Genomic DNA, 27752 nt, shown 5'->3' with positions numbered 1-27752 from the left:
TTTCCAATTTACGATGGGAAATCGCCTTACTTATCCTAAGCACAAGGTTCTTTTTTACTTGAACGGCCGCGGTCCACTTCAAGCAGATTTTTAATCACGTATCTTGTCCGTCAAAATAAGAGAGAGTGTTTTGTGATAGAGAAAGGCATACAAAATATAATGTGACCCCCGATTCTTAGTGCTTGAGTAGGCGACTCGATGTAAATTCGGAATTTCCTTGGGTCTAAGAGTACTACTCGAGGACGATAACGAGGCTTGATTAGGTTCCAGACCCTAGGATGAGACAAAAATTCAAAATGGCTGGGCTGCGCTGTTTCCTTCACATCACAATAACAACAAAGCACACTCAGGCAAGGTGAGGTTAATTTATTCCGATCTATTTTGTTGTATGATCTTCACAAAGAAGCCCTGTTTTCCGAGAAGATCCTTACAAGATTCAGTGTGGAATTCTTGAGTTCAATAAGAATTCCACGTTGATTTACAACCACGTGTGCGGTAAAATTTAACACTTATTTCGCTGAACTTGTCCTGTAACCCTTACTTTTCCTCTTGCTCTTGAGTATAACCGAAAGAAAAAAGAATGAAAAAGATCCCCCATCTTCAGAAAGTAAAGAGATTTCCTTATTCAGTTCGTAAAAACAGTTGAAGGGAGAAAGCTTGTTTAGTTCATGCAAATTAGACATAGCTTTAAATATAACCAACCTTCTGTTGTTGTTGTACATGTATGAAATTCGCGTTATGTAAAATGGAATGTCTTCAATACTTATGAACACTTTGTTCATCTTAAATGGCGCAATGTTGAAATCTGAACCTCTACGTGGTCGCGTCAAATGGTTATTGATTGACTTAAATATTTACGTAGCTTGCTGTTAATATGAAACTCTGTTTAGAGGGTGCTAAACCAGTGGTCATAGCTCACAGCTTTAAAAGTAAGCGAAAGATTTGTCCATATTTGAAGGGGGAAATTTCAAGTGGTATTTTGACTCGTATTCGCAGAGGTAAACTTTTCTTGACGCCAAGAGATTGTAAACAGTTTCTAATCTCTTAATGACACTCACGGTCTATTTCCTTCACTTTCTAACGCAAACTGTTACATTTCCATCTCGGCATATGCCCGTGAAATTTCAAAAGGATTACTACTTACATGCAGTGAATTACTCGGATCGTTCAGTTCAGTACTGATCATTTTTGTATTGCACATATTTTTAGTATTTGCAAAATTGTCTCTAGCCTTTTATAGACTCCATGACAGCTCACAAGTGTACCGAAACTGGGCTATGAGCTGACTTCATAATCGATAGAGGAGGACAGACATACCTGTTGATATTTCATAAGTTTTAACACTGAGCTTCCCGGTTGCATGTACAACCGATCGTTCAGGTTGAAGTGACTGACGGGATTCCTTTTATATTGTCTGTACCGTCGCATTCAGTTAATTTCCAGCATTATCTGATGCAAATGAATACCATTATCAAAAATTTCTGTTAATTTTTTTTTGTTAACTCCTGCATGCAGTGAGTTCATTAATCAGTGCTTGATTGGGCGACAAAATTTCGCTCCCTCTGAGTAGCAGACTTGAGATCTGTATCGGGCCATAACCTGAATAGGATTGCAAATTAAAGAAACTCGTCGTAGGCTAACATGAAGGTTTTTTTTTCCCTAAACGTGTTGCTTTGGTTCGCAGTGAGATTTTCGCTCGACGATAAAATTAAGCAATAAAGAAAAACCGCGCTCCAATGTCTTTGTGATGGCCGCGAGTGTCGCAGAGGATCCATTGTCTTTACATGCAACTTTATTGTTATCATACATGGACTTTAAACCATAATGGGTTTAGTCTTCTTCACCTTGCTCTGTTGTTTTTTCTACGATCAAAAAAACATCAGTTATCCCGAGAAGTGTTGGTCATCAGTGAGAATAATTGCAACATTGATCATATTCCTGTCTCAAAACATACCGGCAGTTTTTCATCTTTTGGTCCTTGGCTTGAGTTGCCGCTTGAACTGTTTCCTTGGACGCTATTAGCCATGGCTTTGTTTTCCATTGAAAGATCTTCGTTGGTACTATTCTTTTTATTCAGAGATAGCTTGGTTATCTTGTAACTTGTTTTTGTTGCCAAAGAAAATCGTCTGTTCTTACCATGTTGCGAGCCAGACTTCCTGTAGGCTTTAGGTGCTTGACACCTAGGGAAGAACACAGGGAAAACCTGCATTGAGCCAAAGCAAGAATCCAACCGCTGTTTTTTCGAGACAAAAAGGCTTACTTTCGAATCAAAAGGCTGCTTTTTACATTTCCTTTGTCACTGTAAGAATTTTTTTTTTCCTTTTTGTTTTTTCATCTAAAAGACGTATAAAAATTAAGAGTGTAAATTTCATGGCGGGGTAGGCATGATTACCAGCGAGCCCGCGCTCATCCCGAATAGCGAAAACAGCGATAATCAGGACTAAAGGTGGAGTAGTTTCATATAATTGTTTTTCTCTTTATTATTTGATGCATACCTTAGCAATCTACCGAACTCTTTTCGATAGTTGCGGTTCAATACTGCGTAAACAATGGGGTTACAGCAACTGTTGGCAAAACTTAACCAAAAGCCAAACATTATCAACTGAAAGACGGTGCCCGTCATTTTTCCACCAAAGTTATCGTACATCATCATCACGTGGTATGGAAGCCAGCAAACGGTAAACAGAACTACCACAACAACTAGCATACGTATGACGCTTTTCCTCGCTCGGCGAGCTCCTACGGAACATATGATGGGAAAAATACACTGCAATCAGAGGGAAGTCAGATAAGATATGTCTAATAAGCGTTCTACGATTGAATTAAGATAGTTTAAGTAATGCAAATCAAAGAAAGAGATTTGGTTTGAATGCACGAGGCCATTTAAAGACGGGATTGTTGTTTTGTGGCTGTGAAAATCTATGAAAAGACGCGAAAAATAGGCAGACGAAGAACAAGCGGGCCCATGAGTGAAAAAGTTGTTAAATACTACAAAGTTAAAGTTTTTCTTCTGTTCCTCGCATCCACAATTAAAAAAAAATCTCACAGCTACCTTAACAATCATGAGATCAATACTTCGTTGTTTTTTGTTGTTGTTGTTTTTTTTTTTTCAGAGATAAGCTGAAACTAACTTCATAATTTAACGCCGCACTAAAGAATTGTGTACAGTTAGTCATGAATGCCAAATACAGAGAACCTGATCTAAATAGTCCGGAACATCAGTTGTGTTGAGATCCCATTAACCGAGTTTGAAATCTTGTTGAAATCTCTGAAATTCCAAGAGGGCTGATCTGTTGCCATAAGTATTCTTTAAATAACTTGAGACCCCAGTTCACAAAGACGGCTGTGTACGCTTGTGCGAAAGCTCTGAAACGGCTTATTTTCTACATTGTGTTCAGACGGACCCTGTTTCTTCGATAATTATAAATTCGTACGATGCTCTTCTTTTATTCCTCAGATGAGAATAATAATCACTTAACATGGTAGAAATGTTCTGAACGTGCTAGACTAGTTTTTATTTTCAAATTTACAATGCTTAGAATATAGACCAGTCGCATTTGAAATGGTATTTTTATAAATTGAAAAAAAAAATGGGTAGTTCTTTGCTTGGTAGTGGCGTCTGGATGCCCTTATTGTTCATGAAAGAAACTTATTAACTTTGAGATTTTCAAGCTCGGGGACGTTAAGGCGTACACGAAAGTTGACTATCATATGAAAATTACCATGCAAATGTTAAGATTTTATTTTTAAAAGGCAAGGAGACAATTTCAAATTCGATTTGGCAAAGGGAACAAACTATTTGACATATGTCCGAATACCACGTTACCCAAACACATGTTGGGTAAGTTCATTTTCCCATTGAATTAACACATCTGATACAGTTATCTGATTGTTTGCTTTAAGTACTTACCGCGGTCATAGATTTCTTTCATACTTCAGCTTGGTTGCTTACTTCTTAAAAATGAAACATGCATGTACCTAATATATTTTAGAGATAAATTTGGCAGATAGCCTCAACCACAATAGCCTCATTCAAACGTATATAGCAGTTTTATTAAAAATTGTTCATTAGAATAGATTTGTTTCGCTCTTGTAAAAAATAACGGAGACGTGTTTGGATAAAAAAAAAAAAAGAACTGTTTAAATGCAGTCATTAGAATTAAATTTACGCTCGAGTTCCAATCAAATAAGGGAGGGGAGGGAGGGGCGATGATCGAAGACGTGTCTTTTTGATGATGGCTTTGAAGTTGTGTAACTATGTACCTTATCATATTTGTCCTTCACTCTTTTTCTTTGTTCGTTTACCTAGATCATACTTGCTTGTTGGTTTTACTTTCGCTGGGTAAAAAGTTTGTTCTTGCTTCACCGATCAGTAGAAATAAAATTGAGCTGATTCAAAACATGATTTTTTTTTTAAAAAAAGGCACCATTCGATTGCCTTAGCATTTTAGGCACTCTAAAATTTTTCCTTGATACATCTTTAACTCTTCAACAAACTTATTACATCCCTCTATTTTTTTTAATCATCGCATTGCAATGATAATAGAGGATTCATCCCTTTACAAATTCTTGAAAAATGTTAATCTTGGAAACATCAGATTGACAAAAATGATTGATTTTTCACAAACTTGATATGAAATCTTTGTAAACCCAGTTTGTACCCTGTTTTAGAGAACACTCCGTCATGAAAACAACCTCTTTGGACGAATCAACAACTTAGTTGAACCGATACATTTACTGCGGCTATTGCTGCTGCGAACTTAACATTTTACCTTTATTTATTAATGTTATTATTGTTATTTTTTGCATAAAATTGCTCTATTTTCCAAAATCTCATTGCACTTCAGGGTTTCTTTTAATTCTTCAATGAGGGAGGCAGAAAGCAACCTTGAAGATAATTTAGCTTAAAAATTATAGCGTTGTAAGCTCTAGTTTTGTCTTATCCATTCCGCTAATCTTTCTTTGGAACACCCTAAAGCAATTTTCCTTTTACAACACAAAAAATAAAAGCTTTTTTTCTAATCTTAATTAGTCACAAATTCAAAATTAAAAGTGGACTCCATTAACTGCCGCTATTTTAGGACTCTCACCTCAGTACAACTATTTTCAAACCAGAGTCGGAAACTTATCAATTGTTTTCGATACTTTCAATTATTTTAAAAACCTTTTCGAGCTATTGTTGATATTTACTTGGCATGGGTTTTAATTTTAATCATTAGTGATCAAAAGCTTTTGCATGGGGTCTGGTTCCTTTTTTTAGCTCAAGCAATTCTGCACCCCTGCAACAATTTCTTACTGGGCGTGGTATTTAATTGTTGGCAAAGTTCCACGCTGAAGGCGCTTGAAAAACTCAGAGGACATTACATTTATATCGTTATTGTTATTCTGCATCAAGAAGTTTAAATGGAGAAGTGTGTTCGTTGAAGCACCAGGGGGTTGTTTTACTCAAAGAAAAAAAAAAAAAAGGAGAGAAAAAGATTATATTAAACCCACCTTTTTTCTTGTCTTAAAACCTTCTCATCCGGCAGTGAGAGATTATCGAATGAGATGTTTTTGGAAGCATACTATAATTGCAGGAAATTAAAATAATACGGGCTTTTCTTCCAATGACTATCGCATTTTGACTCCTATATTTTAAGATTGTATGGAATGCCCTAGAAAACCATGACTGGAGGCCTCGGAAAAGGAGACAAGGATGCGTTAGTGAAACAAAAGGCTTAATAAATCAAACCGATTTAACTTGAAGTTTTCCCCTTAAATGAAAACATAGGCTCGCGAAAAGAATTAATCATTGTTTCTTAACGTTTAGATCTGATAGGTTTTTGGTTAAGTTTGTAAGCGCAGGGAAATCAATGTTCCCACACTTTCGTGTGCAGCAGAGCTCGAACACAGTAAACTGTTTATCCAAGCCCACTAAAGGGCAAAAAAAGACTGGGAAAATTTTGTAAGAGATCGAATAGTTATCTTATTACAGGAACACTGTTAATTCCATAAAATGTGTGGTCTTTTTATGAAAACAAACCGATCTTTGACGCAAAACGTGCAGCATGTGGCCAGAAAATGAGTCTACACAGAGAATACGAATCGCCAAAATTGTACAACTCACACAACGTAATAAATCAATCAGCTAGTTAGACTTAAAGTTATTTATTCAAAAGCAAATCAATTTTCTTAGAAAGCATCAGTAATCACAGTTGTCATCGTTCTTATACCCCGTTCGGAACACTGTATGGCAGCCACATATTACGAGATACAGTACAATGTGACTAAAGGGGCGAAAAGCCCTTCACCGACAGCTTCGCGAAAGATTTAAATTGAGTTTAATATTGCATTTTTTGTCAGGTTTAGTACTTAGAAACTTACCGCTAGTTAACTTTTTGCGACCTTTTAGGCCTGAGCAAAAAAAAATTGACATAAAGTGAACGTAACGTAAAATAGGGAAAATGTTAGGTTAAGAAAGTAATTGCGAATGAAACGAAAAAAGAAAAAAAAAGGAAATAAATCTTGATTGTGAAGTTTATTACTATTGAGTATTCTGTTATTGTTTAAATTTATGTCAAAAAGGGGTTCTCCGTTAAACTTGTTGATAGAGAAAGTCGCCATTGATATAAATTACTATCGATGAATTTACCCTTTTTTAAATATTTTGAAACCAATTGTACTTCACTAAACAATTGTTTCAAGAGTCTTTACAGGGAAAAAATTCTTCCCAAGTAAGATCAGATATTATTCTATATAGTCAACAATCAATATTGGCTTTTCAAATGACTTATCTTCCTCTTGCGAGACAGATAATTTCTCATCCTTTATCACAACTCTTAATCTCAAATAATTGACATTTAAGGACAGTGTCTTATAGTTCAGAGATTACGCTGTCCTTTTCTTTTCTCGAAAAAAAAGAAAAGACAGAAAAAAAAAGAACATAAAGAACTAGGCTTCCAAAATTACGCTGAATTTCTCTGACTCCTCTCGATGAATGTGCCAGTCACCTGTCGATATCTCAAGACAATTGCCAGTTCAATGGAGCCGCATGTAATGGCCGGTACCAATTAAAGTTGTATTATAATTGTAAATCTGCCATATTATGAAATACTCGTCAACATGTTTATGAAGACTTAACTCGAAAGCGCCGTTTCAAGTCTCGGAAATCAATTGAAATTTTCCTTCTTTTACTATTATTTTCTTTTCTTTTCTTTTCTTTTCTTTTCTTTTTTTTTCTTTTTTGATCCGCCTTTAGCTGCACGTAAATCTTTAAGAGGCAAGAAAAGTAATTAAATATTCACAAACGACAGCCTCTATTTTTGTTAATGAAAGAGAACTGGAAAGACGGTCAGATCTAAATGTTATATTAAACAACTTAAATTTGATTTTTCTATCGAAAATTGTGAGTTTTAAAAGGAAATAGTAAATAGAGTCACGAAGATTCAACGCAAAACAATCGGAGATAGACGACTGAATGGATTGTTTTATGTTCATTGCGCAACCTGCATTTGTTTTAAAACCCATAAGTCAATGTCAGTAATGTTATTAATTCTGACAATTTTACGTTTTCAAGGAAGAACAGCGTGCGATCCTTTTCACACAGCAAGCCTCCATGTATTTCAAAAAGGTCATGCAAATAAACAACGGCTACAGCAAGATGTTTATCAGTAAAAGTTCCGTTTCATTGGAAGTTTCCTTCGGGAATTTTTGGTGTGCGCACAATGGTGGGAACTTTTTCTGCACACGGGGTGGTTAACAAAAATTCTGGGCCAAAAATGTGCCTAACTCCTTTGTAGTTTGCGACTTCAATCATTGTAAACATGGCTATATTGCTTCAGGTTAATTGAAACGGGTTTAATGGCTAAGGTCAGTTCTGCATGCTCTAAAAATGGAATTTTTCCTTCTACGTTTGGGAATTTTTTTTACTTCTACGTTTGCAAAGTCGACAAAAACCTATCTGGAGTAGAGCGGCTCTATCCCGTTGAAAAACGACAATGTCTCTATATTAAAAGCTGATTATTAAGCCTATAATGCTGATAATTGTATGACAGTCTTCAGCTTAATCTCTCTATTCGACTGCTTACTCGGGAAAGTTCTGAAGAATCGAAATTGTGACTGAAGGTGTTTCGTCGAGAACAGTTAGCTGTTCTGTTTACCTGATTTTGGCTGATTTTATCAGCAGAAGTTTTAATACCGAAAGCTATCTTTATGTTTATTTATTTATTCTTTTTATTCTCAAAGTTGCTTGCATTTTCCTGTGAACACCTTCGTACTGAATCCGGTTGCATAAAAACAATATATTTTTCGGAAATAACGACAGTAGGTGATGTTTTTACTCAATTTTGTAAATGCAAAAAAAGAATTCGACTGCTATGGAAATATTTTACCTCTTTTGTTACCACTGCAAATTGCTTTGTTTACATCGATGTTTTGAAGTTTTTATCCATACTCATTTATTTTTTTTACTCTTTCAACTATTACAATGCAGTGACAAGCAACTGAAATAAACAAACTGCACAAACAGTCACACTGTCCTTCCGATATTTCTTCCTTAAAATACTAACAAAGAAGCAGAATACATCGATTAAAATCTGCATCTTTCAGTTAAAGAAGAATCATTGTTTGTATTAATCCATTAACTAAAAAAATGACAAAGAGACTGTTTTAAAACATGTAACCTACTCTCAATTTCAAAGAAACACGCTTGGGATTTTGCATTCAAGAAAGTAGCAATTTCTTTCATGTTTGTAGGACTACAGATACTTCTATTCCTCGTTACCCGAAAAATTAAGACGATGTTTGAAACGCCTGGGCTGGTTCATCGTAGTTTCAGCGGAAGTATTGTGGCTTTAATCCCTCGACCCATTATTTTGAAAGCTGTTTTCACATTTTTAGACCATTATTTCAGATTTTTAAAAGCTGTTGTTTCTTAAGATCTCGAAGCTGTCACGTTCTCCGCGTATGAAATACGAGTGGAAAAGCCACTATCATTAATGCAAATTTGGGTTTAGAGTATTTGTTTATAGATTAGAAACAGCAAACAGACCTTTTGAATTGGCTTCCAATCCCAATTTTTTCTTTTAGGCTTAACATATTCTAGAAAGCTTACATTTGGGCTCGTATTCGTCTTTTTCACCCATTCGAGGAGCAGTATTTAAAAAACATACAGCACGAGGGACTTTTCAGAATAAATCCGGCTTAGAACGAAACGTTGGAAAGTAATGTTAATAATTCACAATTTACGCGTTTTGGTTTTGGTAAACGCAGACGCCGTATGTATTTAGGCAAACGTTAACAGATCACGCCGAAACAGGCCGCTGCATTCAAGGCTTTTCATAGCGGCAAATAACTGTGTATCTGTAAAAAAATCTGTTTCCGCCTCATCTCGCGTAAACTTTCCGTTACTTAACGAATGAAATATTACTCGCTTACATTATGAAATGACAGGAATTTGCTGCCCAGCACTTACCTTCCTGAGTAGAAGATTCCGAAGTGTTAAGATTGTGACAAATTAAAAAATACAGTACCGATATGGCGATCAGTGGTATCAGATAAAGTGCTGCAAACACAGCAACCGTGAAGATCCTCTTAGCCTTTTCTGTGGGCCATTTTTCTTCACACCGGCCTTCTGTAAAATGTTGGTAAATTATTAACGGAATTGGATAGATGAACGCGGCGATCCAAATTGCTGCAATGATCATGATCGCATGTCGCGTTCGAATTCTTGGAAGCAGTGGATGGACTATAGCGCGGTATCGGTCCGCTGCGATGGCTATCAACGTTCCGACGGAGGAGAAGAGAGTGACCCCGAGTATAAAAGGTATGGCTTTACAAAGAAACTCGCCAAATGGCCAGTACTGTAGTACAGAATACGTCACTGTGATGGGAACGTTTATGAGAGTCACAGTCAGATCTGCAACGCCCAAATTCGCTATAAAAAGATTGGTTACACTTCGCATCCGAGGATTTCGATATGCTAATATGACCAGAGCGTTTCCTACGGTACCAACAATGCTTATTACACCATAAAATACAACTCTTAGCCACACAAGCTTATCCTCGTACGCAGCTTGAGGCTGTAGTGTCGGAGGAATTGTCGAGGTCACATTGCTGAAGTTTCTTTGGGAGAAGTATTCCGTCATAGTGGCGACTGCAAACTGGCTTGTGGAATCGAACGGTGCAATTTCCTTTCTTCAACGTTGAATTTATTTTTGTTCTCTACTTCGCTATAGGCACCACTATATAATTTTTTAAAATAATAGGAGCCGACGAAAAGTGTATCCCAAAGCCAATATTTCCGGTAAATTCTGCAACGGAGACGAAATATGATAATGCCGGGCTGTAACCGTAACCTTTCAACCGGTCGTGAAAACTCAGTGAAGACTATCCCGCTAAATAGCAAACCAGAAGTAGTTATCTAAGCCGTACACCTTACGAAAGCGCGCAAGGGACTACTTTCAGGAAAATGTAGCGCTTCAAATTGGTGGCTTGATGTCTTGAAGTTCGGATCCCTTATAAATTTAACGGAGTTGTGAAAGGAGGCTTCAAATGTCGCCTTTACCGCCGTGAACGCGATCAGTTGACGTCAGTGGTCAGCCTGCGATTGGTCCAAGTGAAACTAAGGCAGCTATGATGAACGCAAGGAAGCCAATTTTACTGTTCTTTATAGCCAATTTCCATGTTCTGTCTGACTAAATCTGATGAATTTTCAATTGGATATTTAGTTAAGGCAGATGCACCAGTCGACATGCCCATCAAGGTCTTTAAACATTATCAACCGGATAACCTGTGCGAGTCCACTCATCAAATAAAGGCAGGCAATTTTCTTTTCAATTAAATCGCCTCAGTCTAATTTTTCCTGGTTTTTCTTCCTCTTTTAGCAATAATTTGTCGCTAAACCTCTGAGATTTTGCGGCTATTTCCCAACCGTGTCGACGTGACGCGTGATTAATATCCACAGACCCGTGAGATGTGCGAGTATGCAGTCAAAATTAGTCTCGAGGCGCCAGTACTATACAAATACTCCTTCGCCAGATCCTGAACCTCAGTGCATTTAACAATCCGTTGGCTATCCGTGGATAAATTAAAAAGGAAGAAACAATTAGCAATTTAGTTGTCCTTGATTCGCCCCAGAAACCGTGTAATATTATATTCCACTCGCGGCTTCTTCAAAAAACAGACTCTCGACAACCTTTAAGTGACAAGTTATCATCACCTGCTTTTGGAGACAGAATATTCGTTCTTTTTCCAGTAGCGGTTTCTGTTGACTGATGTGCGAACTTACTTTTTCCTTACCTTTGTATTTATATTACACAAGTAAAAAGAAAACTTCAAGTCTCTTTCTTCTGTCATACCTCCTCCAAATGTGTTATTTCTTAAGCTTGATGAGTGTTACGTTTGACTCTGCTTGTGCAAATTTCATCAAAGTGTGCTTGCATGTATGTGTATATTATTTTTTTTTTCTGTTAGCTTATATAAGCAGCAAGCCTGTGGCTGATGGGTGGTGAATATGTCCTTTTATAACTAGATTATCAGATCGGATGATTATCAATATGCCAAGTCTGTAGAAGATAAGCGAAGCAGCGCGCATTTTATGATGAATTGATTTTCTAACCCGGGTGAATATTACTCTTCTACTCAATGTAAACATTGCAGATAGTTTTAACAGTGAGCTTTGAGCAGCTGCCGGGTCCTTTTTGTTTAGGTAGTATTCAAACTGATCTTCTGTTTAAAGTCCCCTCTCATTATCGTTATTGTGGTGACGAGCTGCCGTGAAGTTTCATTTTACAGCTCAACGTTCGGTGTGGAAAAGTTTAATTAAAATATTTTTCCACTTTGAGCCTCTTGAGGGATTGGTAGATTCAGTTCTATTTGACTTGTGTAAACAAGTTTCGTTTGGGCTTAACTTTTTTGTCCCTTATCTAGAGGTTAAACGCATCACCAAACGCAGATCTTTAGATTTGTCGTTTTTCCCCCTTCTATTCCTTCTTTATGAAGTAACAATTGATGTCATCTCTCAAGCCCTTTCCATATTTTGAATCGTTTACTTTTTAATCGTTCAAACATGAAATCGAAGCAAATTTTTAGTAACAGACACGATTTATGTCAAGTTAGGATGATGAAATGAATAACGGTGGATTTTTTCCTTGTCTCAGTACTCCAACAATCAGCTACAGCTTACACCTTTTTTAATTTTGTAAAGCCCTAATGATGGAGTGCTTCCACAATGATCACAATCGGTGCCTTTTCATCAAACAAACTTCAAACAGTTACTATTGCTAATGAATTTTTTCAGCCTTGGTTCTTGGAAATAAAAATAAACACCACAGTGACACACACATGGCTCTTTACTAGTTTTATTTATGATTTGAAGCGCTTCGTTACGAATTAAAGAAAGAGCAAGGAAAACAGTGGGCTGAATAATCCTTACTTACTTCTTTACTCCAAATGTAAGTCTGACACACGAAAGAATAAGCAAACAAATGAAATTTGGCGGAATCGAACGCTCTTGCTGATTGTATTCAGATATTAAGTCAATAAAAAATCATTTCTTTGTAGAAAATTCTAGAAATTTTGCAAATGACAGTTATGTATAACTTCTCGTGCATTTTCTAAAGGCCTTGCCTGTCGTTTTCGTGGAAAGTGCAGAGTTTATCGTTTAATTCTATGGCCTCATCCGGAACTTTGTACCAATATTCTGCCAATCGAGTAGAATTAGAGATACTATTCTGAGAGTGTTTATGCTCTTTTCCGGAAAGTGAAGATTTGTCGAAAGGGAAGGATTTGAGATTAAGTGAAAAGTTGTCACAATACCGGCCTTAAAATTTGTACCGATTTAGACTTTAACTGCTCAAATGGGCGTTTGTTATGTCTTCGACCAAAGAGAGATTCTCCAAATTTAGTCACCAAGGGTAGATTTGTAGAAATTTTGATTTGGAACATGCCAAAAGAAACTTATTTTACTTATTTTATGATCAATTAATGTTTTTTAGCTCACTTTGAAGTTTTACAGCCCATATGGCCTTCCGGATGAAGCTCCGACAATAATCGCTCATTATAGAGCTTGCTTTAGTTAAAATTATTATTTTCAAGCCCTGGCCATTCCAAAATTACTTCTCTCTTCCGTGACCACTATTTTGTTTCTCTAGGAGCTGAATCTCCTTGAAAGCTTTTGGTTTCGGCAGATCCCTTTAATAGATATTTGAAATGCACTTTCCTGAGAGTTCAACGTTGTTAATGGTGTTAACTGATTTCTTACTTCCTTTTACGGAGCCAGTAATCCGCAGACAGTGCATAAAACACTTTCACTTATCTGTTCGTGGCATCATGCTTTTTTCTGTGTAAATTATTTATTTAGCGGCGGCGCGGAGAAAAAAAAACTGTAAAAAGACATCCATATATCAAAGAGAAATATTTCATTTATTACTTAGTATGATATTATCTTTCACAAAAAACTAAGTCACCGCAGAAGATACTTTGAGATATGAATTATGTAGACATGTCATAACCAACCGCCTAAACCTTCGACGGATTAAAGTTTAATAGGAGACTGGCGTTGTAAAACAAGTGGTCCTTGTGAAGAAGAGTATTGTCAAGTGCTGTTCAGTTTTGAAAGAATGGTACTGATAAAGCGAAAAAAAAAAGGGATTAAATGTAAATTCAAGCACGAGGCAACATTCATAAGATTCGAAGCTCGTTGTGACACTCAATGCTGTCCTTTGTTATCGTTTAAACCAAGAGGTGTTGGATTTCCTTTCTTAGATCATAAGGATTTCACGGACGTACATTTAAGCATCTTTGTGGTGCGCTCTACTCAGCCAAACATTGACTGTAAACTGCTCTTCACGTTGAAAATCTAAAAAATATATTAATCACCAGTTCAATCTTAGAAATGATTTTGCAGTTTAAGTATAAATTTGCGATTACATGAAATGCCGCTTAGCAGAGTATGCTGGTGAAAAATTAATATCAAATACTAATTAGAAGTACGTTTTCTTTTTGTTTTGGTTTAGCTTGCCGACTTTTGCTGGGTAACCTACATCAGTCAGGGTGGAAGTTTATCAATGATTCAAATCAGAGAAACCTCCGACTAGTTCTTGAAATGTTTACATACGTAAAATAGAATTGATTTGATGTTTGTCACAGTAATATCCTGCCCCCAGGAAGAGTCTTAGACATTCTGCGAAAGGAACGTATAAATCAGGAAGGAAAAAAAAAAGAAAAAAAAAGGCTAACTCATGGAGTTACCGCATTTAATTTTAGCAATCCATTTTAGTTTGCCATCATTAAGAAAGGTACTTTCTTCGAAGGTAATAATACTAAATACTATTTATATCTCTGTCAATAAGGGATGGACATTCTTTCAAGTAATCACTTCCGAAACGATAAGCCGGTGAAACTGTCAGAATTTAATTTAATACCATAACAAATTAAGGAGTGGACTGAAAGATAAAATGAATAAAATAACTTCTCAATTTTTTCTTTTTATTTTCAAAAGCAATTTTTTGTGTTGTCATTTATGCCTTACATTTCTCGCCTCAAGTTATTTTAAGTCTTTCAGTGAATTAAACTGCGTAATTTGATAATGTTCCAGCTGTTGTTTGATCAGTGTTCAGAATCTACAGCGAACTATATGTGGCATATTCCCGATTTTTATTTATTGTCAACAGGAAGGAATCCCGTCAGAAAAATCAACTATTCTTTATTTCGAAATTTCTTCATAACTTCGCAAAACTATCCCTAAACGTTTTTGATTCAATGCTTTGATTAAATATTAACGAAAAGAAAAAAGAAAAGAGAAAGAAAAGAACGAAAACAGATTATTTAATCTTTGGTTGTGGTTGATATTGAAGATTTGTTTTTGCATCCTGTTCAACTTCATTAAGTAAATTGACATCCGTACAAGAGAGATCTTGAATTGTCAATTAATTTTGTGCTGTTAATTTGCATGGCAGCCGAAGATGTGATTTTTGTGACACACGGCTGTCGGGTTATCTGGACTCAGCTGGGGATTTTAATTAAAAACTAAGGAACCCTCCTGTCAGGTACAGAAATCTAATATGTCTTTGGCAAATATGTGACAGAACGATCTACCAGGTGAAAAAGGCTAAATATGGTTTAAGCGTGCACAGTAGGAAAACCAAATATTAACATTCTTAGAACGCAAACATTCCAAGAAAAATAGAAAGCACTTTTCTTAATTTTAGAATGACTTATTCCGGTAAGGATTTGTTCACAAGGGCTATGAATCGCACTGCGGAGCGTAAATGATCCGGAATCTATGCAGCTCGTAAAAAAAATTATAACTAACCCTTATTTAATTTGCATCAGATATTTTCTCGTTATTTAGTTGAGAATTAGATAGCGATCTTTCTACGATGAATCAAAGTAATTTTCCCGAGAGACTTTCGATCATCTGCCATTTATACGATAAATGGTATTTGACTGTGTACTAATTGCTTGAGAATACTGAAAAATTCATACGAAAACCGTGAAGTTTTATTAGTTAATTGATGTAATTTACCATTTTAGTTCATGAGTGATTTTTTTTTTCCAACTAAAAAATATTTTTTATATCTAAGTAACAGGCGTTAGAAAGAAAACTATGACACTGTGCAGCTACATCGAATTTATGTCTTTTGTATTTTGCTTTTTTTTCTTTAAGCAGAGAAATGTCATGAAATGTACAGTTAAGAATTAAAAAAGTGCAAAATAAGCCTTTGTTGTAAGAACTGTTCTGTTAATATTCTGTGGAAACAAATTAACCTTGTGTAGGAAGTTCTCACACCAATGATCGTGCGTCACTGTCCTCTTTCAAACGCTATTGACAAATTCTTAACGCTGCGATTAAGTTCTTGTAAACACACTAATTCCCCAGGCTAACTTTCCAAACGGGCGGATATTTTCAAGTTGCGTTGTATTCTCAGTTTCTTAAGGGCGAGGAAAAAGGCCTGTGTTGGACAAATTATCCGCTCGCACTATAATTATGGTGAACCATTAAATACGGGATTATTTATTCCACTTTCATCTAATTTTTCTGTTTTTTTTTTTACCTCTGGCTTTCAAAATACATCCTACGGCCTCGTCTGAGCATTGTAGGCGTGCTCGAAACATAAACGAAACTACGACGGTGCTATTACGATCTACAAACAAATCTCAAGCACTCAAAGGTTTGTCGCTCAAAAAAGCCAAGCGTAAAAATCAGGAAAGATAAGCAAAGTTTGGATCATTTCATGCTGCCGTTTTGTTTCTACGCTTTTTATTCGTATGTTTTGTCCTGCTCCACAGTGCATTACCTTGGTATATTTTACGCGTTCCAGTCACTTTATGTGGTAAAAGAACATAGTTGTAGAATGTTAAATGTTCCTCGTGTTGAAATCGAAAGAGGGTCATTTTTATTAATAGGAGCCGAGCTGTCTCGGTTCCTATTTTGTCGTCAACTCAATCCGTAAACACTGTTTCAATTTGGTAATCATTTGTATTTTTCGAACTTATCAAAAAGTCTTGAAGTTAACGTGTGTTTATACTAATGTAAACACAATGGTAATCATTATATCTACGTGCAGAAAGTGTCTCTAGTTAATTTTTTGCGCAAGTTTTAATTGACTGAAGTGAATATGGAAACAACAACAACAACAACAACAACAACAACAACGAAAAAAAAAAACGGGAGCTTATCATGAAATCGAGCAAATTTTATTGTTACCGAAAAACCCACAATATCATGATGTCTGAGTAAGAAAATGATTTGATTAGTTTCAAAGGGAGTGAAACATTAATCCAATCTATCAATTGTCTTGCAGTTTTACAAACGCCGATTTGAAATGCACCACATAATATACCTTGTAAATCTTCCCATTTTATAGTTTTTTGTTATGCCTCTCCTTACACATTAGCTCACTGAACGGCCAGTGTCCAAGGTGTTCCAAAGTCGTGACCAAGAGGACATTGATATGACAAAGTAGAAGATTCCCCACTGCTAGCTTGGTGATAAAGACGTTTGCTAGTGTTTTCATGTGTGTCCAGCGGATGGCAAGAATAATCAACAAGTTTCTACCGGCGCCTAGGGCAAATATAAAGGCATACACACCAGCTTAATGTCGCTAGCGCTGGCAGTCAATCGAAGCTCACATTTGTAAATGATTTAGGGTAGTTGGGATAGGAAAAGGAGGCGTTTATTTTCACCGAATGGTTTACCGTGGACATTTACATTTATTATTTTGAAGATCAACTCGTGCAACGAGCAAAGTTGGGTTTTTTTGACGCAATCATGAAACCTTAGTGTAGCGGCCCTTTTCCACATCTCTCACGATTTTGCATTTTGTCCCTGTTTTGTCTATTGAGAGATAAAAATAGATAGGAAAAGCTGAGATATCCTTATCTGATTTGTTTGGTATTGGATTGGAGTTCTGTTTCTCTTCCGTTAGTTTTTAAACAGAAGCTCCCCATGTCGAAGAACAGCAAACTTCTTAAAGGTGAATGAAAAACGTCTGATCACGAGGGCGATATTTTTTATCCTTTTGATGTTTATTTCAAATCTAAAGCCATAGTACACTCAAAGAACGACTAAATCAACAGTTACCTCTACGGTTAAAAAAAAAAATCATCAGGTTTCTCGCTCTACCTAGATAAGATAAGGCCTGAATTTTGTTAACGATAAAAATATCAACGATGTTACTTTAACCTGTCAAGTTTACCCTTCACAATATTTCCTCTAAAATTTAGCTTTGCCGTCGTTCAATAACTACCATACCTTTTATATAATGATGTTTTATAATGTAGATTGCTTGGGGAGAAGATTGACAGGGGAATTGAGACATATATGTGAAATTCCAAAATGCTAGCAGGAGCATTTGACATAAATTGATTTTCGCCTTTATCAGACAATAAAATAAAAGAATTGTCGATTTTAACTTGTGCAAGGAATGATAGAAATAACCTGAGAACGATATTAATCAGCAAACGGAGGATTGCTTTTATCTATAGAGGAAAACCTGCCTGCCATGTGAACAGGAAACAGTTCATTGAAGAGGACAAGTAAAATCAAAATATCAGGTGGCAGCTTGGTAAACTTTCAATATATATTTATTTCCTCTGACTGTAAGATCTTATTTTTCTACCCAATCCCAAAATATTAGGTTAAAAGGTTGGATTCTGTGGCGGCGATGATTTTCAACGAAAGTAACACGACCTATTACAACATACCATCCACTGTTTCCCAAGGTGAATCAGGAACTGCGGCTGAAAGCCAGTTTTTTAAATGGTCACGCATTGCAGCCTACAGCGTTATTTGTGTTACTGGAGTTCTAGGTAATCTATTGGTTATTCTCGCTAGTCGTAAACCAGGCATGACCACAGTGAGCAACGTTCTCATTGCAAATCTTGGATTGGCAGACCTCGCAGTCTCTCTCATCAACGTGCCCACTGTAGTTACATACAGTCATCTGGTGTACTGGCCATTCGGTGCTGCCCTCTGCAAGCTTGTTCCGTTCCTGCAAGGCTTAACTTTATCTGCCTCAGTGGGTACGTTGGTTGCCATCGCCGCTGAGCGATACTGGCATATAGTTTTATACACAAGAAGAAAGCTCACCGTCCGTGAGGCTCACAAAGCCATAGTGCTCATTTGGGTGTCCTCCATTTTTATTCCTGTCCCGCTGTTGGTGTTTAGCAAGACCATAAGGTGGAATGAAGGAGCAAGAGAGATCTGCATCGAAGAATGGCCAAATCTGAAAACCAGGCAAGCTTACACAACTCTGGTGTTCTTGCTGCTGTATTTTTTTCCCTTATTGTTCATCTGTGGGCTTTACGTTCGGATCGGTCGCTTCTTGAAAACCCTGCCGACAACCCAAAGTGGTGTGTAGCCTTTCATTTTATTCCGCTCTAATGATTGATGTAACCTGAAAGGCATACTTTTCTAGGTTCTATAGACTTTCTGTTTTCTTCCACTATAAAGTTATAACATCTCAGAACTTTTTTGTCTTCTTTATGTAAACTCGCTTAAACATGATGTGAATACTAAGCATCTTTAATCACACCTTGGTGTATTAATCGGGTACTGCATTAGGAGCATTGAAACATAATTAGTCGGAGAATTAGTTAAGACTTGGCCACGATCCAAGTTCGCACAAATCTTTTGTTTTTCTTTGTACGTAAAGACAAAACCTACTAAAGTCTGTCTGATTAGCATACAAGCACGTAAACTCTTGTTTTTTCTTTCTTTTGGTAACTTATCTTGTAATCATATCCTTTCAGTTAACAACCAAAATCAGAGGAAGGTGATCAAGATGTTGGTTATTGTGGTGCTTTTGTTTGGTCTCTGTTGGTTACCATACCACATCGTCTATATGTATGCCGAATTCAGTCTGTCCCAGCTCACGCCACCTTTCATCTCGTTCATCCTATTTGCTCAGTGGCTGATGTTCACCAACAGCGCTTGTAATCCAATTCTATACGCAGTCCTGAATAATAACTTTAGGGGCGCATTCTCGTCGATATTGTTTTTTTCAAGTCGCAAACAACCGCGAAGGTGCAGGCGAACTGCCTCAACTTCTGTTAAGGTTGTACAGAGTGCCCAGTGAATGATTGTCACAAGTTTTCGAAAGCTATAGAATGAGTTAAACCAATGTATAGCTTTATTGACAAAAAATCCAACTGTTCATTTACCCTGTAGGTGGAGAATATATGGCGGAACACAGCTCTACCAGCCGTGTGTTTTACAACGGCTGTAGCTATGTAATATATCCACCGTCCGCTTTTACATACATAAGGCAATTGTATTTTACATGATTAATTTTATGCAGGTTTAAAGGCTGATTTATAATTTACATTGTAACGAACCCTCCGAAGTCATATTTTTCTCGTGCAGGAAACATCCAATCTGATTATGTCACTTAAAATAAGTGTTATATAGATGCCTGTGCAAAATTAAGTGCCGAAACTCCGTGATGATGTTTCTCTAAACGGACAGATCCTTCAGCACAGGACGAAGCGCGACAAAAGCATTCCATGTCATAACAACTACATGCTCGCGATTAAAAAGGTCATTGTGTCTATTGAAAAATGCTATAAGTCAGGATTTCAATAGTAAATAAAACAGCATTAAATGTTTTACTACCAGCTTATATTCTGCTTATTTGGATTCATTCTGAGTTATCACCAGTCTCATCCTTCCTTTTCTTCCTGCCCCAGAGTGATGTCCCGCCTGGAAAGGTTTTCTTTGAAAGCAAACAAGTCTCAGAAAAGAGATCTCCAAAGACGGGGCCTGAACTCGGATCTCCTGAATTCCGGGTTTCTTTAGTTTATAACGATACGAACTTGACATTGTGAATCTCGCTAAATATCACGCAAGCAATTCGTGATTGTCAATACATCTCTCCTTCAGGGAGATTTTGAACAGCTTGACTGCCAAAAACAAATCCAACAAAATATATCGTTAAAAACAACGAGTAGCAAAAGGGAAATATAAATCTTGAATATCTGTCTATTTGATTCCCATCCAGAGTACAACCAAACGTTTTCTTAATTTTTTCCATTAGTGTTCCTTCGTTTTCTTTTTTTCTCCTGAAAATTGGCTTCGTGTGATTGCAGGTTTTGATAGGTCTCTTGGTGCTATTATATTTGAAAATTGTTCCGTTTTTCCTCCCTTTGGATGAGCCTATAACGTTATCTATAGAGTCCGTAAAGACGTAGGATTTGCCTCCCATGCAAATTCTTATCTCCATTTTGCTACAGTTATCAGCCTGAAAGAGGAAAAAGTAGAGAATTTGAAAAAAACGTGATTAAAGATTTGATAAATTTTAACCCTTTAACTCCCATGAGTGACGAAGACAGAATTTCTCTTTACAATATCAATACAATATCAAGCAAACTAGTGATGAGAATAAAGAAAAATATCAATTAGGGGATTATAAGTTGATCCAATTCCAAATTCTCCAAACTAACATCACAAGAACTGTATGACAGACAGTAAGGAGAATTACCAATGAGATCTTGGGAGTTAAAGAGTTAAAACAGAAAACAAGCAATTGAAATGTGGGATGTTCATCTTGTTTTTGTTTTTTGTTTGTGTTCTGTTTATTACTATGTATTAAAGTTTGATACCTTCGGTGACAACTTGCCATCGCTATGAAATTTTGAATTGTTCATTGGCACAGAAGAAATTTCGATTGAAAGTACATGGACGTACTCGTTTTTTGAACAAGTCATAATGTGAAACTGTAAAGTGCAGACTTGAAGTTTTATTTATTCCCTTCTCACAGCCGTTCTTACCCAATCCTCTGTTGAGAAATCGTCATGGGACCTTTCACCAGGAGAGAAACTACCAACGTACTTCATTCTTCTTGAATACCTCAGAACAAACACATATTCCACCAGAGTAAGAAAAATGAATCCAAACGACATCAGTAGAAAGTAGTCAATAGCTTTGAGGTAGGACACTCGCGGCAGATTCGAGTTCACAGAGCCTAGCATATAACATATCGTCAATACTGTGGTGATACTAAGGCCAACACGTGCTGGTATTGCGCCCGGGTCAATCCAGAAACTGACCCACGACAGAGCTACAATGCATACACATGGTATGTACATCTGAAAGATGTAGTACATGGTGCGGCGTTGAAAGTGTATGGTCACTGTGAGACCAGAGAATGATTCTGGCAAGAGAAAGAAAATAGTTATAATTTAACAATTTTTTTAATGGCTTTTTTTAAAACAATGTTCTTTTAGTGCTTAAAAATTCCGTTTCTACAGTTTATTCATCAGTCGTTATTCAAAAAACTACCTAAATCGTCACGCAGTTGTGTTCGTCAACGCCTTGCATGGTGTATCTATGATTGGTGAACTTCACGATTTGTTTATTGCGACTGTTAGCCATGCAGTCGTATGTTCGTATGTTTATTGCTCTATCAAGCTGCAGTTTTGATTTTTACTCCTTTTACTAAATTCGGAATCATACGTAAGTGCGGTCTTTTTCACACCATTACTGGAGGATCTGTTTCATTATCTGTCACCTGAGTGATATAATGGATGCTTGAGTTTCCTCGTTGCGTTAATGACAGTAAACTGCGCCATTTCCTTGTCGTATATATAGACTTCAGTCCCGACTTCTTTTTTCCAGGTGAATTTAAGATCGTCTCTATCATAAGAAACTGAGAGAAAGTTTGTTCGTAAAGACATGTTTTGATGCTGAGAATGGTAAAAAATGAGTCATTTTAATGAAGACTCTGAAGTAAAAAGTATAAAAGCGTCTCATGTGTTACTCACAACTTTCCAAAGCTAAATGACAAATTTGATCATCCATTGGATAGTTCCGTAAGTTCATTTTACAGGAAGCTGTAGATTTCATCCTAATGAGATATAAAAACAGATTTGTAAGATTTTACTTATACAGTGAAGAAAACATTCAGATTATGTTTAGTTCGCCAAGCTTTCAATAAAAATGAGACATGCATATGCATACCAAAAAAGAGAGACCTGGTCTTTCTTGGAACAAAATTGTAATCACTCTGAATAGAGACTTTGTCACGAACTAGCTCGGTAGCGCAGTGTTTCTGGTGAAGTAATCGAAAAGTCTCACACTAATTATGCGGTGAACAACATTGCTGGTGGAAATTGTCATGCTTGTTGTGGTCTCACCAAGAGATGGAAAATGCTGGAGATTAGGAACCCCTAAATGTGCGTCATGTAGCGCATAGGTTTCAAATTTTGCTTTGGAGCCCAGAGATTTTTTCCTATAAGATATGATGCCCTGGAGCCCCCAAAGCCTCGTTTCAAGTGATGCCTCGCTCCGGTCTTCACTTTAAATAGGCTAAGGCCAACGTATACAGATATCAGAACACAAAAAGTTTAAAAAGGTATCACACCGAGCACTCAGCATCATATGACCTCCATTCAGGTTTACCCAAACTTTCTTGTTTGGAAGGATAGTCTCGTGGACACTGGTTTGAACTGAATTTACGAAGAAAGTGTCTGGAATCCAGAATTTATCAGCAAAGTCACCACCAAGAGTTAGAGATCGGTTGAGACCTAAATCAAGTCTCGGATCCTGCCAGAACAAGCCTAGGTATAGATCCATGCTAAACTCCTAAAAGACAAGGAAAAATCAAACGTCATTGATTCATATGCTCGGACTGTGTTCGAATCGAGTGTAGTGTGGTTGCTTCGTTGCTAACCAAGGTTAATGAAATGTTGGAAATTTAATTTTGCTCAACCGTAAATTATATTTCTAAGAATTCTTCTGACTTTTTGAAGGCTTGGAATAACTTTTAATTTGGTGTTTGGACCCTTCCTATTTAACCTAAATTTTGCGCGCTTTCTTTTGTAACTTGTTACGTTTATTTTTGGCATGAACCTTCCACACTAGTTTACCAGCTGACTCACCATATTTGCCTCCCGAATTTCCCCAAACGATAAGATGAGAATGTCCACTTTAACATCAACACCTGTCACTATAATGAAGGCAGGAACTGTTGTAGTCCTTTGGCGTATCAACATTGGACACCAATGAAAGTCTTAATGGGCAACCAGCGTTGCAACAACGCTCCTAATCGTACTTGCCGTGCCACTTATCAGGGGAATAACCATAAATCATAAATGCCTCACGGTGCCTTCATGGTGCAAGAGTTGCATATCAAGCATCATGCCAAATAGGTTGGTAGGTGAGCTCGTGGTTTGGTTAGGTTGTAGTAGTTAGGTGAGGAGGGACGTAGTGAGGTGCAAGGCGAGGTTAGTGGCCGGGCAAGTCGGTAGATAGGTAGATTGGTGGGTGAATAGGTAGGTGGATAATTGTAAATGGGTGGATAGGGTGAGTGGCGGTCAGTTACTTAACTAAGAATGGATAAAATCGTCTATGCTATTTGCATCTTTTCGATTGTCTTTGAATCTCTGAACTGAGACTGGACACATGTTTACATACTGAATCGGAAAGAACGCTTACCTCCATAAAAAGGCCGCATATTGCGATCATAGTTCCTCAATATCAAATTGATTAATTCAGACATGTTCCTTCCTGGCTGTATAAGCGTCCTGTTTTTTACTACTGAGAGCTTGTCCCTTGTTTTGTATTAAGAAATTAAAAGTGGAAGTTAACCTTTGCTAAAGATTACTTGGTTATTACCTTCGCAGGAAAGAAAATGAAATGACTGATTATCACAAGGACAGCCACATAGTTTGTAACATGTAAGTCAGTTACACTTATTTTCAAATGAAATCAGTAATGTTTAGTTGTTACAGAGTAATTTTTATTAGTGATTTCTAAGAAATTTTTCGGGGAAGAATGGTATATAAATCTGATAAATAATACTGATCTTAAGTGATTTTATCACTCCTATTATTTTAAGCTTTTTTAGGGTTCGTAAATAACCACAAACAAGACTGAAAGAAAACAGATTTCCCTATGAAAATGTTTGAAGTAAAATTTCATGGATACATTTCGAGAATGATAAGCTTAAGTTTATTGTTCCATAAGATAATTTTAGAGATGGATATCTTCTTTTGTCGTAATTGTTCGCATCACACATACCGATTTAAATATTTAAAATACTCACAACACGTTTGTAGCGATACAGTCGACGAGCAGTAAGGTCAGTGCAAGTATTCTTCCGGATCCCATTTTCTCGCCCGGGCCTGGAAATAGGGTTTTGGACGAACGTTTAATTAGTATTTATTAAATCCATCGAGGAAGCATTTGCGAAGGTAGAGGAAACTAGAGATGCTTTTCGATGAGTCCAGTTGATACCGCATGGTGATGCCTTGAACACCTAAAAAGGTGTATCTGTTTTCCTTGGCATGTCTCTCTACCTTACTCAAGATGATGCAGCAGTCTCTGAAGCCAATAAATGCCTAGGTATACTACCTTCAGTGGTGACGCTCATGTTAAAAAGACAGAAACACGGTTTTAGGCTTTGTTCGTGGGAACTGCACAGCTTTCTGTGCACGCCCGTCACAATAATTGCCATAGTAAGGAATTGTAGGAATCCTTGTTATGTCATACCAGAATCAATTCGTCACCAACTGGGACGATCAGAAAATGGACTTTGTTACGCATGAGTTTACATTATGGCATGCGGCTTTTCTAGCGAAGGTAGTTTACATGATCGAGTGATGCCCATCTTTTCGGCTCTTTTTTTCAAAAAGGGGAACGAGGGAACTAACAAATCGTGTATAGGTGGTCTTTGTAATTAAATCACTCACTCTTGTCATAATTGCAGCCCGTTGGATGGCATATGCCAAATGCTATAATGTTTAGTGTCAACTCAAATTAACTTGCAAAAGAAAGGAGTTTCTGGGGGACATTTGTCAGTTCTCGCTTTCAAAAGAATTTAAGAATTCAAAAATCACAAGTGAAGACATCGTTTCAGGGTAAAATAATGTGAGATACATGCCTGTATATCCGAACTTTAGAGTTTCTAATTATTTCCCTATTCTCAAGGACTCAAAGTGCTGGATCTTGAAAAATTTCCAACTTGAGCATTTGGATGGCCGTCTCATACACTGCCATAAACACGTACATGATTGAATGAAATCTACGGAGAACGTGATGTTTTTTAGTGCCTCATCAAAACATGCACATACACAATAATGTTACAAAAGTATTTGTACAGCTATTTTCTGTAGATATTTATCATTAGTGTCTTAGTAATTCCACGAAGTTCTATTGCACTTCAATCACTCATTGTTATACAATGAGTAGGATATTCAAATCTGGTATCAATGGGCATAAAAAATTAAAAGCGTGTTTTTATCTTCCGAAAGGAACCCGACGTTTACCTTAACCTGGCTTTTTAACGAAATATGCTGAAGTCAAACATTCATTATGCGATCTTGTATAACACAAGGAGCAGGTTTTGACTTCAAGGGGAAAAAATGAAGCAAACAAACTCACTTGAAAACTACTAGGTTAAATAATGTATGTCACTCTTTCATTATCTATCGCTGCCTTTGAAAACTCCTGCAGTTTAATACCTAGCTGGCAATCTTAGGCAAAATCCTAAATAGCAAGAGCTGTTTTGTTTCATAGTTCATCATTTTTCACCTTATTTCAAATTGTTGTACTGTGTTGAGTTTAGTTTTTAGGCTTCACTACAGTCTATGAACACAGAATTAGACCTATGCGCCCATCTTACTTTCCAAGATTGAAATTCTCAATTGCTTTTTTCGTTGTTGTTTAGCTAACAATGTTCTGGGATAGCGCTGGCATGAATTCTAAGTCATCTGGTTGGGGCTCCTTGACTAAATTTTGTTTATCATTCTTTCGTGGCAGTAGCATTTGACAATGACGAATTTTATAAAATTTGTCACATTTCTACCATATCGTGAATAGCGTATTTTTCATAATTGCAGATTTCCTCTTAGAATATAGCCTCTAATGAAAATCATCAAATCCTGTAGATAAAATACGACAATCTATTCACCTTGGAATAATTTAAAAATACAGCTAAAACATTGACTCAAAGCGTCTCTGCATAATTATATAACTTCTAATTATTTGAATTAGGTCTTCAATGAAAACATATTCGGGCGAAAGTACCGCAAAACTGCCAACGGGCGTTAGATTGTCTCTGCACCAAGTGAATCGTTTTCCCCAGATTTAATATTTACTCCTTTTTGTCATCGACTTAGATGAGAGATTATACTTTGGTGCGATCTCGACGAACCGTAGTACGTGGAACTACCTATATACTTTCTTGTCTTAATAACTAATACAACCCTTGAATAACATTTACCTTTGAATGAGCGAAGGAAAATCCTAGCCGTAGTCGTTCACTGGATTACCTTGACTGTAATATTCTTTTTCAAGCGACGTAAACGAATTATCGCACCTCGGCTTGAATTTTGTGTCAAACGATTTGAGTTTCTGCCTGATTTTTGCCTAGTGAAATCCCCGGATGCCACAGCAGGGCTCCATTTGTCTCCCGACTCACGCTATTTGACCTCTGTGACGGTTCAGAAACAACAAAATTTGCTCTTACTCATAATTTGCCAAGACTTTGCGTAATACACTGCGTATATTTCATTACCAAAAAACGGTTGATCAAGACTCTGAAACTCTCAGGTTTTTTAGAGTATTTTTTTGTATAAGCCTTAAAACTGAATTCGTAAAAATTACAATCATGCAATGACTTTTCATTACTCAAGTCAAGTTGTGAATGACAGGTGCTTATGAATTTTTAAACGCAGTTGTATTAACGATTTTGAATGTTAATGAGCCGTGATCAATGAAACGCTTGGATGTTATGTGCCTCACCAGAAATGACTTATTTACTGGCATCTGACGTAAACTCTCAGAAGTTCTCCTCTTTTGTTAGTTATCCGCCTGAAGAAGTCGACGACCCTCCGTTCCATAAAATTGTTTTCTAACGGAATGATAACACTCAGCTATCCATTTCTAGGATGAAACCTCTAGAAAAAAGAGGTAATTTTCTGAAAATCGAACTTAGCTAACTGGTCAGTAGTAAGATGATCCTATCACAAACAACCCTTTTTGTATGACGTTTGCTTCAAGACCGAAATTTCATTTCCTCAGCTTCTAGTCGCACTAAGTTCACACTGATGTTTTTTTGACAAAGAATTATCAAAACAATTCATCGTCTCTTGCTTTGATTTAATAAATGATCAGTATTGGCTGGGCACACTATCTTAGCTAGTTAATCGTACGGTGTCTTCAATGGATTGAAGAAGGGTTTGATTATTTCAGTTGAATAATATCTAGTTCTCTCGCCTGCTCCCCTCCCCCGCCTGCTCCCCTCCCCCGCCTGCTCCCCTCCCCTTTCCCC

The 27752-nt window shown here is 36.9% G+C and overlaps 3 protein-coding genes across 7 annotated transcripts; 1 reads left to right on the top strand and 2 right to left on the bottom strand.

Moving 5' to 3' along the window:
* The first annotated feature begins 281 nt into the window (after window positions 1-281).
* On the top strand, window positions 282-20099 carry LOC113674765 (galanin receptor type 1). The gene is made up of 3 exons (XM_027191261.2): window positions 282-355; window positions 18120-18834; window positions 19234-20099. Exons 2-3 carry the CDS (start codon window positions 18147-18149, stop codon window positions 19557-19559), a joined length of 1014 nt encoding a protein of 337 aa, XP_027047062.2. The 5' UTR covers window positions 282-355; window positions 18120-18146; the 3' UTR covers window positions 19560-20099.
* LOC113674826 (allatostatin-A receptor) lies at window positions 352-11473 on the bottom strand. 3 transcript variants are annotated; one of them, XM_089197677.1, is made up of 5 exons: window positions 11198-11473; window positions 9452-11050; window positions 2496-2739; window positions 1955-2180; window positions 352-1862 (listed from the first exon to the last, which is right to left on the bottom strand). In XM_089197677.1, exons 2-5 carry the CDS (start codon window positions 10122-10124, stop codon window positions 1815-1817), a joined length of 1191 nt encoding a protein of 396 aa, XP_089053803.1. In that variant the 5' UTR covers window positions 10125-11050; window positions 11198-11473; the 3' UTR covers window positions 352-1814. The 3 variants fall into 3 exon arrangements, with proteins under 3 accessions (XP_089053803.1, XP_089053804.1, XP_027047123.2); XM_089197678.1 differs by having other exon boundaries at window positions 11278-11430; XM_027191322.2 differs by having other exon boundaries at window positions 9452-11431.
* Window positions 19592-26846, bottom strand: LOC113674763 (gamma-aminobutyric acid receptor subunit beta-3-like). Of its 3 annotated transcripts, none has more exons than XM_089197661.1 (10): window positions 26703-26846; window positions 25362-25502; window positions 24525-24603; window positions 23915-24030; window positions 23359-23426; window positions 22842-23062; window positions 22243-22325; window positions 21990-22127; window positions 21250-21632; window positions 19592-20720 (listed from the first exon to the last, which is right to left on the bottom strand). In XM_089197661.1, the coding sequence occupies exons 3-10, from the start codon at window positions 24587-24589 to the stop codon at window positions 20343-20345; spliced, it is 1452 nt and encodes a 483-aa protein (XP_089053787.1). In that variant the 5' UTR covers window positions 24590-24603; window positions 25362-25502; window positions 26703-26846; the 3' UTR covers window positions 19592-20342. The 3 variants fall into 3 exon arrangements, with proteins under 3 accessions (XP_089053787.1, XP_089053788.1, XP_089053789.1); XM_089197662.1 differs by having other exon boundaries at window positions 25362-25470; XM_089197663.1 differs by lacking the exon at window positions 25362-25502 and having other exon boundaries at window positions 26703-26830.
* Window positions 26847-27752: the final 906 nt, after the last annotated feature.

The sequence above is a fragment of the Pocillopora damicornis genome, chromosome 2 (assembly GCF_964200805.1).
Source record: "Pocillopora damicornis chromosome 2, jaPocDami1.2, whole genome shotgun sequence".
In the NCBI taxonomy this organism is placed as follows: Eukaryota; Metazoa; Cnidaria; class Anthozoa; order Scleractinia; family Pocilloporidae; genus Pocillopora; species Pocillopora damicornis.
This window is presented reverse-complemented; position numbering and strand designations above follow the sequence as displayed.

What these genes read in the sequence shown, in the direction of transcription:
- LOC113674826 (XM_089197677.1), bottom strand. Translation starts at nt 10,124, where the DNA reads ATGACGGAATACTTCTCCCAAAGAAACTTCAGCAATGTGACCTCGACA. An exon ending in GAGTTCGGTAGATTGCTAAG is followed by an intron (nt 2,181 to 2,495) that starts GTATGCATCAAA and finishes GTTCTTCCCTAG; the next exon opens with GTGTCAAGCACCTAAAGCCT. An exon ending in CAAAAGATGAAAAACTGCCG is followed by an intron (nt 1,863 to 1,954) that starts GTATGTTTTGAG and finishes TTTTGATCGTAG; the next exon opens with AAAAAACAACAGAGCAAGGT.
- LOC113674765 (XM_027191261.2), top strand. Translation starts at nt 18,147, where the DNA reads ATGATTTTCAACGAAAGTAACACGACCTATTACAACATACCATCCACT. An exon ending in CCTGCCGACAACCCAAAGTG is followed by an intron (nt 18,835 to 19,233) that starts GTGTGTAGCCTT and finishes ATATCCTTTCAG; the next exon opens with TTAACAACCAAAATCAGAGG.
- LOC113674763 (XM_089197661.1), bottom strand. Translation starts at nt 24,589, where the DNA reads ATGGGATCCGGAAGAATACTTGCACTGACCTTACTGCTCGTCGACTGT. An exon ending in TGTATCGCTACAAACGTGTT is followed by an intron (nt 24,031 to 24,524) that starts GTGAGTATTTTA and finishes ATACAAAACAAG; the next exon opens with GGACAAGCTCTCAGTAGTAA. An exon ending in GCATCCATTATATCACTCAG is followed by an intron (nt 21,633 to 21,989) that starts GTGACAGATAAT and finishes TTCTCTTGCCAG; the next exon opens with AATCATTCTCTGGTCTCACA.